The sequence below is a fragment of the Ornithorhynchus anatinus genome, chromosome X1, assembly GCF_004115215.2.
Source record: "Ornithorhynchus anatinus isolate Pmale09 chromosome X1, mOrnAna1.pri.v4, whole genome shotgun sequence".
Taxonomy (NCBI): domain Eukaryota; kingdom Metazoa; phylum Chordata; class Mammalia; order Monotremata; family Ornithorhynchidae; genus Ornithorhynchus; species Ornithorhynchus anatinus.
The window spans coordinates 29023221-29035534 of NC_041749.1; the positions used below are offsets into that span (position 1 = coordinate 29023221).

Sequence of the window (12314 nt, forward strand, 5' to 3'; positions counted from 1 at the left end):
CGGGGGAGACAGACAAAACAAAACAAGTTGTCTGGTGTAAATATCATCAAGATAAATAGAATCATAGATATATACACATTGTTAAAATAAACAGAGAAATAATATATACAAATATGCACAGTGCTGTGGGGAGGAGAATGGAGACGGGAGGAGGAGCGGAGGGAAAAGGAGGGCTCAGTCTGGGAAGACCTCCTGGAGGAGGTGAGCTCTCAGTAGGGCTTTGAAGAGGGGAAGAGAGTTAGTTTGTCAGATGTGAGGAGGGGGGACATTCCAGGTCAGCGGTAGGACGTGGGCCAGGGGTTCGACGGCGGGACAGGCGAGAACGAGGGACCGTGAGGAGGTGAGCGACAGAGGAGTGGAGTGTACCGGGTGGGTTGGGAGCCCGCGGTTCCCCTGATCACTTGGGATTTTTAAAACTGGTCCATATCGAATGGAGGGCTGAGTTCCCCACACCTCCTCCCCCTTCCCTCCATCAATCAGTGGTATTTATTGAGCCCTTACTGTGGGCAGAGCACTGTATTAAGAGCTTGGGAGAGTACAACCCAACAAAATGGGTAATTTACCTTTTCATTAAATTGTATTTATTGAGCGCTTACTGTATGCAGAGCACTGTACCACGCTCTTGGAAAGTACAGTGCAGCAATAGAGACAATACCCACCCTACCCGAGTTGATACACAAGCCATCCCGTTAAACTTGTATGACCCAACGCAGCTGTTAACCCTTGCGTAAACCTATATTTTCCGGGTGACCGGACTCAGTTTGCATTCTGTGATCAAACAGGCCCCCCACCGCATGGATTGACTGTACCTCAGTGGACAATTCCGGGAAGCTCTGTCGGAGATAAGGTAAGGCTCACGTACCTCCTCCCTGCCTCTCCTGGGCAGCCGGGAGTGTATCAAAATGACTATCTAAATGGAATTTTCTTTTCATGGAGGTCTCCGTTTACTGAATAATGGTAAGGTTGAGGGAGAGGAAAAGTAGCAAAGTTAAACCAAGTTTAATAAACAAGCGAATGCTTTACTGCCTGCAGCCAGTTTCATATCACCATAATAATGGTATTTGTTATAAGCACTGAGGTAGATACAAGCTAATCAAGTCGGACACAGTTCCTGTCCCACTTGGGGCTCACAGCCCTAATCCCCATTTTACAAGTGAGGTAACTGAGGCCCAGAGAAGTGAAATGATTTGCCCATGGTCAAACAACAGGCAAGTGGTGGAGCAAGGATTAGAACCCAGGTTCTTCTGCCTCCCAGGCCCATGCTCTTTCCACTGAGCCATGCTCCTTCATATCTACAGAGTTTAACACTGCACTATCTTACCTCATTCAGTCATATTTATTGAGCACTAACCATGTGCTTAGCACTTACCTAGGCTATTTTGCACCTTTCAAAGCCCAAATCAGGAAGTACCCCCCACCCCAGTCAAGCTCTCTATTGTGATGCTTCCTTGTTTCCTCCTGGATTATTTTATTCAGTGCTGATGGTTTAAAGGCTCCTTTCTTCTTTTAAAGTCCAAAGACTCTTCTATGCTACATTTCTAAGACATTTCTGGCCAGGGGCCCATCATCTGTTTAAAATCCCCCAAAGTTAGCATTCCCTCCCTTCCCATTCTCCACCTCTCCCCACAAATCAGGGCTAAGGAAGGGAAATAAAGAAGAAAGTCTCTTAACTGAAGCTGCAGGGCGGGTTCTATACAGGCAGACTGTGTTGCTATCTGGCATGGAGCGGTCAAGACAATGTGGTAGCATTTCCTGAAATAGAAAGGCATTGTTAAATTGTTCCCCTATATTGAAGGGTGTCCAAGAAGAGAAGCGGTGTGGCCTAGTGGATAGAGCATGGGCCTGGGAGTCAGAAGGCCTGTGTTCTAATCCCCAGCTATGCCACATGTCTATTGAGTGACCTTGGACAAGTCACCCAACTTCTCTGTGCCTCAATTGCCTTATCTGTAATATGGGAATTAAGACCGTGAGCCCTGTGTAGGGGACAGGGACTGTGTCCAACCTGGTTTTCTTTTATCTACCCCAGTGCTTAGTACGGTGCCTGGAAAATAGTAAGTGTATAACAACTGAAATGAAAGTGCATATGAGGTGCATAACCATGAAATGAAAAGTACAAGAGGTTGGGTGAGACAAAGGGGAAAACCTAGAAGACACCTTATTGGTCCAGGGCCATTTTAGGCTCTGGTAGCCAGGGGCAGTGAATCCTAGGGGATCACTTAAGTTTCAAGTTCACTCCCGAGGACACATGTATCCTGTCTCTACATGCATGCTCCCTTCCTTGTCGCTGCCAGGGTTATTTTTAGTAGCAGTGATGGCCTTGAGGAATCTCCCAAAAGAGAGAAGGTTTCCTGATGGTTATGGGGTGTCCCTGAAGGCTTTGCCCACTATAAATGGCTAGGACTTCAGGTTTGTTTGTTTTTATAGATTGTAAGCTGCATTAGGGCAGAGATCATGTCTACCAACTTTGTTGTATTGTACTCTCCCAAACGGTAAGTGTTCTGCATGCAGAAAACACTCAATAAATATCATTGATTTATAGGTATTGACAGTATGACAAATAAGGCAAGTTTTTTTTAAAATGTCTCCAACAAGAAAGAAATCCTGTAAAGACATATTTTCTAATGGGCCCGATCAATTATCAAATCTTTTTTGCTCTTCCAATTAGCCATCTCTCTGAATATATGACATCTCCATGTTATTCATTTGTTTCCTCTCTGACTCCTGAATCCCTCCACATTTCTCCATTACCCTGTCAAAATATAGCCATCCCCTTCCATCCTGTTGGAAACCAGGTCAGTGCCAGAGAGCCTGGAAACCCTGAGAGAGTCTCTGAGACTGTTGTTTTGTTACACAGAATTCATCATTGTCATTATCGTCTCTGGGGATTCTTGAGCACCTACTGTGGGCAGTGATGTAACCAACTGTTCAGCTTCCCTGTTTTTGTCAGATTGCAGAAGTGGCACTGTTTCCCAAGTCTGACTCATTTCTCCGGCCTGCTCAGGAGAGCAGATGATTTAAGTACTGACTTATTCTTTCAAAGTCCCTTGAACAGAGTTTGCTCAATGTTTGCCCAGATGTCTACAGCTTCACTAACTTCACAGAAATGAGGTGTGTGTGTGTGAATGTTTTTACATATAAATGCAGAGCACATATTGCTGGCACTCAATCTGTCCTGGCTTCACTTCGGAAGATCAGTCAATCAATGGTATTTATTGAGTGCTTACTATGTGCAGAGCACTGTACTAAGGTCTTGGGAGAGTACGATAGAACAGAATTAGCAGTCACATTCCCTGGCAGGGACTGTCTCTATCTGTTGCCGACTTGTTCATTCCAAGCGCTTAGTACAGTGTTCTGCACATAGTAAGCGCTCAATAAATACTATTGAATGAATGAATGCATATAGTGAGGTTAAAGTCTAGAGGGTGGACAGGCATTTGAATGCATAATTAAGTAATTTATAATACATTATTTAATGATTTGTGCATAAGTGCTGTGGAGTTGGGGTGAGCTGAATATCAAATGTCCAAAGATCACAGATCCAAGTGCACAGAAGAAGCAGAAGGGAAACAAGCCAGGGAAAAGAGGGTTTAAAGAAGTTGTCAGAAAAATGGGATTTGAGGAGGGAATTAAATCAGGTCAGATCTTACAGGATCTCATAGAATCAATGATTCAATACCACCATCCTCCCAGTCTCCCAAGCTGGCAAGTGTGGTATTATTTTTGACTCTCTTCTATCAATCCGCATATTCACTGTCATGAAATCCTGGTGGTTTTTATATCCATAACAGCTTCAGAATCCTTCTCTTCCTCTCCATCCAAACTATTACCATGCTGGTCCAAACACTTGTCATCTTGACCACTGCATCTACCTCCTTGCTGATCTCCCTGAGTCCAGCCTCTCCCTCTCCACTACGTATTCACTCTGCTGCCCAGATCATTTTTCTAATACATCTTCCTGCGCACATCTCCCCACTCAAAACCTCCATCGGTCATCCATCCCTCTCCACATCGAAATGAAACGCCTCACCATTGGCTTCTCAGTCAGCTCTTAACACTACCTACCTTTGCTTCCCTCCCATTACAGTGATGTCCACACATCTCACTCCTTTAATACCAACCTACTCACTGTGCTTCACTCTCATCTCTCTCAACAGCAACCTCTTGCTCACACCCTCCCTGTTGCCCGGAACTCCCTCTCCCTTCATATCCAGCAAACCACCATCTCCCATCTTCAAAGCCCTACTAAAATCACATCTCCTCCAGGAGGCCTTCCCTACCTCACCTCATCTCCATATCCTATTTAGCTCCCTACTGCATTTTGCATTTCACCTCCTAAGTGATTCAGTAACCCTTCGTATTTCTCCCCCACAGAACTAAAGTACATATGAACTAAAGCACATATCCTTAAACTCCATTTCTTCCCCCAGCCTGTAATTTACTTTGGTGTCTTGTCTCTACCACTAGATTGTAGGGTCCTGAAGGGCAGGGATTGTGTATCCCAAATGTACCCATGCTAGTGCTTAGTGTGGTGCTTTGCACTGAGTAGATGCCCAGTAAATACTACTGACTGATAAGAATATGAGTTTCCATGATTGATTGTCAGCTCATCCCCTGCCCTCTCAGAACTGACTTTTTTTTTTCTCTGCTGCTTTCAGTATTCACTCAAAGCTGAACTCAGGGTGACAGCTGAAGGAAAAGACCTCATCTTGGACTTGGAGAAGAATGAGTAAGTGAGCCTGTCCATTTTGGGAGAACTGAACAAAGAACTTGTGCCACTCAGGACTAAATGAAAGAAACAGGTGCCATGTTTTGGAGCATTCTTTATACTCAGATCATAAAGCAAGCTCCCCCTAGGAATTGGATTTGAACCACATTCTGGGATTTTAGAACCTTTCTACTTGATACGTGTTGACTGAACTGCTCGGGGATTCATTGTGCTGTTGGATGGGGATTTAGCCTTATCCTTTCCAGGGGCCACTCTGAGTCAGACACAGTTACAGTGGGCTTGCAATACAGCAGCTGCTTCACTGCACACATCCAAACCCCAGCACGGCGTTCTGCAGGAAGTAAAGCAGATTAGGGAAGAAAGGAGAGCATATTTAGGTCAGCAAGACGTGTGCTGAGGTTGAGGCCGGGTTCTCTCTGTTCTGTCTCAGCTCTTTTTCCAAACAGATGGCTTAGAATCCATTCAGAGGAGTGTAGTGAGCAGTCTGCAGACCACATCTGGCTCTGGCTCATCTGTTTATCTATAGGCTATTGATCTTGGGTGGCAGCTTCTGAGGAGTATTAGGTAACAGTTTCCAACCAAGGATTAGTCTGTTGATTCATGCTACTGTATCTGTGAACAAAAAAGCACCATCTCCATATTTGGTAAGTGTATTATATGAGCATCTTTGATCAGCCTAAATGGGGAGGCAGTTTCATCCACAGCAGTGTACTGAAGTACTACAGTCCAGCTCTACCACTGGAATTAGCCTTTATTGCGACATATAAACAGAACAGATAAGGTTGCATCCCTTGGAGAGCTCCCTGCCTCCACTTGGCAGTATCTTAAACCAGCTGAAAGCAGACGACTAATCAAATCAGTCTCTTCCAAGAGGTGTTCTTTGAAAGGGTAGGTTAATAGCTTTGCTATTTCCAGCATATTATAATTTTTCAAAAGGATCCAGTAGGAAGAGACCTTTAAAAACTTGCCAAAATTTGGGGACCTCTCTTTTACTGTCGGAAAGAGGTGTCTGGAGTGAGGTGGAAGAAAACAGCTGTGGCTCGCTAGACACAGGGTCTGTGTGTATGCATGCACACATACTAGAGGGTGGTCTTGTTTAATTATTTCAGGAGGATGGGTATTTGTCCTAAAATATCCAGGTAACTTAGGATCGAGTATAATTTTAGGCATTGATTAGCCAAACAATTTATTCACGAAGTGGCCCATAGGAAGTTAACCAGTTTCAGGGCCAGATGACCACCCTCCTCCCTTCCCCTCCATAGACCCCAGACCCTAACAGTCTTTTAGGGCACCACTATAGGATTTGCGAGGTAATTATGTCACACAATGGGGTGCATATGATGTCATTACATCATGCTGTATATGATGACAGATTCAGTTAGAGATGCTGCCTTGGCTTTGGCCGGCTTCCATCTCCACCCTGAAGCAGCATGGCCTAGTTGATAGATCACGGGCTTGGGTGTCAGAAGGTCATGGGTTCTAATCCTGGCTTCACCACTTGTCTGCTGCATGATCTTGGGCAAGCGACTTCTCTCAGCCTCAGTTCTCTGATCTGTAAAAAAAAAAAAAAGGGGATTAAGACTGTGAGCCCTATGTGGAACAGGAACCGTTTCCAACCCAATTATCCTGTATTTACCCCAGTGCTTAGAGCAGTGCCTGGTACATAGTAAGCACTTAACAAATACCATAATTATTATTATACCCTTGCCCTATGGGGCACAGTAGGCCACAGATCCAGCGAGGACCCTCCTCCATTCCCATGCTGGCTCCCCCATGTCACTCTTCTAGCTCTGAACCACCTTTTTATGGGCCTCATAGTGTGGGAAAATTGGTGGCCAGGTATAGCCTGTAGAACCCTGGGCTCCCGGTAATCTTCTCGATCCAAGGCCCCGAGATGAAGCTCCCTGCACTTCAGGAGGCCCTCACTGGATGCTGCCCTGTCTCTATGGCTGAGTGCTATTTCCTGCTGCTGCATGATATAGTGGATAGAGCATGGGCCTGGGAGACAGAAGGCCTGGCTCTAATCCCATCTCTACCACTTGTCCGCTATGTGGCCCTGGGCAAGTCACTTCATTTCTCTGGGCCTCAGTTACCTCATCTGTAAAATGGGGATTAAGACTGTGTCCTATGCGGGACAGGGACTGTTTGTTTCCAACCCGATTTGCTTGTATCCACCCCAGGACTTAGTAAAATGCCTGACACATGTAAGCACTTAACAAATACCATAATTATTATTATTATGATCACACTTTCCTCCTCCCATCCACGAAGTGGCCTTGGCACTGGCTTTCTGTGCCATATCTAGGGAAGTATCTGGCGACGTAATTCCTACTCCCATTAAGAAATGCTACTTGGCCACAGGTTCATAGAGAAAATGAGAGAAAGAAAATGAGAGAGAATGTGATAGGCAGAACTAGGGGCCCCCACAGCCATCCCTGATCCCCAGCAGCTCCCAAGTAGGACCAGGGTCCTCTAACAGCAGACCAGCCAGTCTCACCCCTGCAGTGCCCTCCCATTCCCACTTGCAGCTCCATTGGCCTCTGGGAAATCTTTCAGACAGCACCTGCCTGGCATGGGCTGAACCGGCCTCATTTTCAGAGCTTCGCTCAACTGGATGGATGTGGGACGGGGGAGGGGGGATCCCCAATATGCCATGTATCTACTGTATGACCTTGGCCAAGTTACTTCACTTCATTGTGCCTCAGTTACCTCAACCCTATTCCCTCTTACTTAGACTGTGAGCCTCATCTGGGACAGGAACTGTGTACAACTCGATTAACTTGTGTCTACCCCAGTGCTTAGAACAATACTTGGCACCTAGTAAGTGCTTAACAAGTACTGGCAATCAACCCTCAATCAATCCTTCATCCACTGCCTTCCTGCCCGCTGGGGCTGAGCCAACGTCTCCCCCCCCCAGCTCTCCTTTCCCTCTGGATCCCTTCTCCCCCTCCTTCCCTTTCAAAAGTGGAGAATTTCTTGCTAAAAGACTGAGCTGCCACCACTTCAGATGGTAATAGTGTGTCTCCTGACCCTACTCCAAGGTGGCCCTCTCTTGGGAGAGTCTAAGGAGTAGCCTGAATGGGAAGTTAATACAATGGCTGCCGCACATGCACAGTGTCAGAAGGAATGGAGCAGCATTGGGGCTCACATGAAGTTCCCGTCACTCACCCCACCTCCCATCCCCTCACTTCTTCTGATCCTGCACCAGCCTTTGAAACCCCAGCATTAATCTGGCCCTGCTCTCATACCACAGAGATTGTAGCATTCTAAAGCATCTTCTTTCCCTGGAAAGCTCTGCCTTGAGTCAGCAGGGTTCTGTTGGAGCATCTAAAGATATGCTGCCCAACCCCTAAGGGACACCTGAAGGTTTTTTGTCCATGGCTGACAGAGCTGAACATGTGGAGCAGCTCAGAGTTAAACTTACTGGTGGTGTCCCAGAGTTGATAGTGTTAGGAAATTTCTACAGAAATGGAAATAGCAGAGAGAGCACAATGACATCACCAGGTTCCCCTTGGGAATTTCTTCCTGCTATTTTGAACTGAACTTGGCTTTTAGGCTTACACATGTTACTGAATGGAACTCACAGTGTAGATAATTTCCTATTGTACTTACTTCCCAAAATGCTTTCATTCATAGGGCAGTCATATACAGACCCGGTAGAGAACTCTGAGGAGATGTGAGTTTCTGACTTGAAATTAGTTTGGTCACAGTTTTAAACAATAACATTACACAGTAGAGGAACACAGGATACTTAATCACTTTCAGTTCCCAAATCATTGCTCACACAATTGTCTCTCCTCTTCACATTAACTTCCTTTCTGCTATGGTAGGATATTTTTGATTTTTAAGTTTGTCCGTCTGGTACTTTGTTTTTGGTTGATTTGATTGAGAGAATGGCATTCTGCCTGCAGGTCTCCTCCTTAAAACTGTTTTTGGTCTTGGGCTCAGGAAGCATTCACTCTGCTTCTGTTTCCCATTGCTCCTTTGACTCATCTGGTTTTGCCTTTCCTTAAGCCTAATTAAATAGGTTTATAATGATACAGAACAGTAAGCAACAAGCTCTTTAATGGAATCTTCACATAGGCTTAATGGAATCCACAGATGGAGATGTGTGAACAATAAGGAGGGTGGAGAAATAGTCTCCACAGGCATAAAATAGTGAGAAATGTGGGTAGAAAACTAAAACGTGGGGATTGCTTGTAAGACTACAAACCAAAGCATCTGCAGTGGAATGAGTAGACACAGTTGGTCAAAGGAAAGGAGAGATTTAGAAAACAGGAAGAGGCAAAGGAAGCAGTGTGGTTTATTGGGAAGAGCATGGGCCTGGGCATCAGAGGGTGTGGGTTCTAATTCTGGCTCTGCCACTTTTTGCTATATGACCTTGGGCAAATCAGTTAACTTTTCTGGGCCTTAGTTGCCTCATTTGCAAAATGAAGATTCAATACCTGTTCTCTCTCCTACTTAGACTGTGAGCCCTGCATGAGACCTACCTATATCTACCCCAGCGTTTACTACAGTGCTTGGCACATAGTGAGCGCTTAACGAATACCCACTTATTAAGAATGCAGACAACTGAGTAGGAAATTGGATTGCAAACTCCACCTTGCTTGGCTTGGCGAACAGGACTGGCCAAAACACTTGTTGGTGTGTTGTAAACAAGGACTTGGATTAGTTCTTGGGTTAATTTTTTTTCACCCTTCTAGTCCAAGGTGGCAGAGTTGATTTTTCGTACTTAGAACAAGAACCTAGACACCAACTAATGACGTCACTGGTGGAGGAACAACTTCTGCATGAACCTCAGGGCAGAATTCTGGAGTTCGGTTCCCTCCCTAGATCAGAAAATGTGAGAGCAAGGGGGGAACAGGTGGAGTTCAGTGCCTCAAGTATCCTGGGTAGACCCTGAGGACCGGAAGTTGCCCCCAGGAAGGATGCTCCAAGCTGCTGTCAGTGAAGATGCTACAAGTCCAACCCCAGAGTCTTTGTGCTTTTAGGAGCTGCACTAGAAACACTCTACACTTGGTTCTTTAGTCCAGAAATCCTCTGATCTCCAAGCAGCTGCCACAGTAGCCCCAGTGGAAGTTCCACGCCTGCACTTCTTGCTCAACCTCTTATTTACAGCTTGCTTGTTCCCTTCTCAATCCTGGAAAGGAGATGATGTCTCCCACCCAGTGCCACATAATTAGGTTTGAGCTCCATTAGGTTTTGGGAAAACACAACTTCCTGGATCAAAGGAAGGCTTAAAAGTATTTAGTTAGAAGACTTCCACTGCTCTCTGGACAGGAAAACACACTTAGAGAATTGCATTTGGTGGCTGCATTGAAATGCATCAGAAGCGTAAGGATTGAATTTCCATTGAAATATACATGATCTCAAAGTGAAAGGCTGAAGATCCTTTTACTGAGTGTGTTGGTCATATCCAAGTTATTTGCAAAATGTTTTCTCAAAGTCAAAATGCCGTTGGCTTCCTCTGCCTTACAGCTAAGACTGTGTAGCTCCAGGGAATCAGTCAAAGTCTTTATACAATAATATAAATGACTAGGCAAAGAAATATTTGAGGATTGGCGCTTCCCTTATGTGTATCTAACTATTCCATTTCAGTAGAGCCAATTAAGCCTAAGAATTGCTTTGGGAGACTTGTGACCTAAATATTCCCCCTGGGGAGACAGGGCTGGGAGAGTTGCAAAGTCGAGTTTATCTGTCGAGTTGACATGGTGATGCCAGGCTTATGGGATGTTAGAGGCAGGGTTGTTAGTGGATCAGCACACTGACAGCCCACTTAGTGTAATCATCCCTCAGTTACTGAGTGATTGCATACTTGGGGAACCACTGTGAAATGTGAACCCAAAAATTCTTACCTGAAAAGTACATTTGTTAGGTGGAGACAAGTTAGTAGCTTTGGGAGAATTCTTCACCTTTGTGGGCAGGATCCGTACAATGTAAAATAACATCAGTATTAGGTCATTTGGAAATGAGTTGAATGTTTATAGTCATCCAAACTAGGTAAGCCCAGCCTGGTGATGCTTTGGGAGTGAAAAATACTTCGGTAGCAGTATAGACTACATTTTGGTTAAGCGTGGGCATCTATGTGCAAATTTTTAAGATTATTGAAAACTAAAACTATATTTTAGTTTGAAATGTTTAGATATTTTGAGCCAAAACATCAGCCTGAAATATTCAGCTTGTTCAGCTCTGTTGGTTTTGTGACTAATCTGTGTGTAGAACTTTAGTGTAGAACTATCCTCAGGGAGCCCTCTTGCCTCTTTCTTGGTTGTAACCATTGTTTTAATCATACTCTTCAGCTCTAAGGATGGAAGACCTTTTCTATCTGGGAAGGGCAAATCCTGATGGAGATTAACTAGAGGACCTCCAGTTAGCTAGGCTGTCTTTAAAGAACACCACCAATTAAGGGAACCATCTCTATGGGGCACCATCCAACAGCTGGGAACAGACATATTAAAAGTCTAAATCTTAGATGAGGTTGATTCCCCCCCCCCCCCCCATTAACTCTTGTCTAACTAGAAGCAGTAGTGAGTTCAAGTGAGGAATCGTCAGAAACATGTAACTGAATAAGACCGAAAGAGGAGGGCCTATTTCAATCAGGACTGCACACTGACCTGAGTGTGGGTGAGATTTGGTGATTCTGCAAGACTGCAGTTAAGGTCAAGGGAGTCGTCTTCCCATCAGGAAACCTGAAATAGCCCTTGGAAAAACTAGATATCCTCCTTTCTGCAGTTGTGCTGGCTTTCCTTTGAATGAGAGAAATCTTAGTACCCTTGTTGTCATCTTGGCACTAAAACTCTTCATAACACCCAGGACTGATTCTCTGAATAGAACACCTACCAGGTTAAATCCATGGTCATTTCCTTTAATATTGTTTCTCCTTCAGCGATGGGGATAGGAAGACTTTTTTTTCTTTTAGGGAATAAAGGTTAATACAATGGGCAGGGAATGTATCTACCAACTCTGTTATGTTGTACTCTCCCAAGCGCTTAGTACAGTGATGATGGTATTTGTTAAACGCTTACTATGTACCAGGCACTATACTAAGCACTGGGGTGGATCCAGCTCTGCCACTAATCTGTGTGACTGTGGGCAAGTCACTTAACTTCTCTGGGCCTCAGTTCCCTCATCTGTAAAATGGGGATTAAGACTGTGAGCCTCACGTGGGACAACCTGATTCCCCTGTGTCTACCCCAGCGCTTAGAACAGTGCTCGGCACATAGTAAGCGCTTAACAAATACCAACATTATTATTATTATTATTACCAGCAAATCGAGTTGTACACAGTCCCTGTCCCATGTGGGACTCAGTCTCAATCCCTATTTTACCGATGAGGTAAGTGAGACAAAGAGAAATGAAGTGACTTGCCCACTGTTTCACAGCAGACAAGTGACAGGGCTGGGATTAGAACCTATGCCCTTCTGATTCCCAGCCCATGCTCTACCCACTATGCCGTGCTGCTTGTATATCACCCATGTAGACCGGCAAGAGAGGGAGGGTGGATTTATATCTAATTGTTGAGAGTGAATAGTACAGTGCTGTGCACTCAGGTTGGACACAGTCCCTGTCCCACTAGGGCTCACAGTCT

The 12314-nt window shown here is 45.0% G+C and overlaps 1 protein-coding gene across 1 annotated transcript in view; it reads left to right on the forward strand.

Annotated features, from left to right (window-relative positions):
- ADAM19 (ADAM metallopeptidase domain 19) overlaps positions 1-12314 on the forward strand; it is a 75128-nt gene that overhangs the window by 3180 nt on the left and 59634 nt on the right. The window contains exons 2-3 of the mRNA XM_007655294.3: positions 783-847; positions 4656-4726. Of these exons, the coding sequence (XP_007653484.2) occupies positions 783-847; positions 4656-4726 (136 nt within the window). The remainder of the gene's footprint in view (positions 1-782; positions 848-4655; positions 4727-12314) is intronic.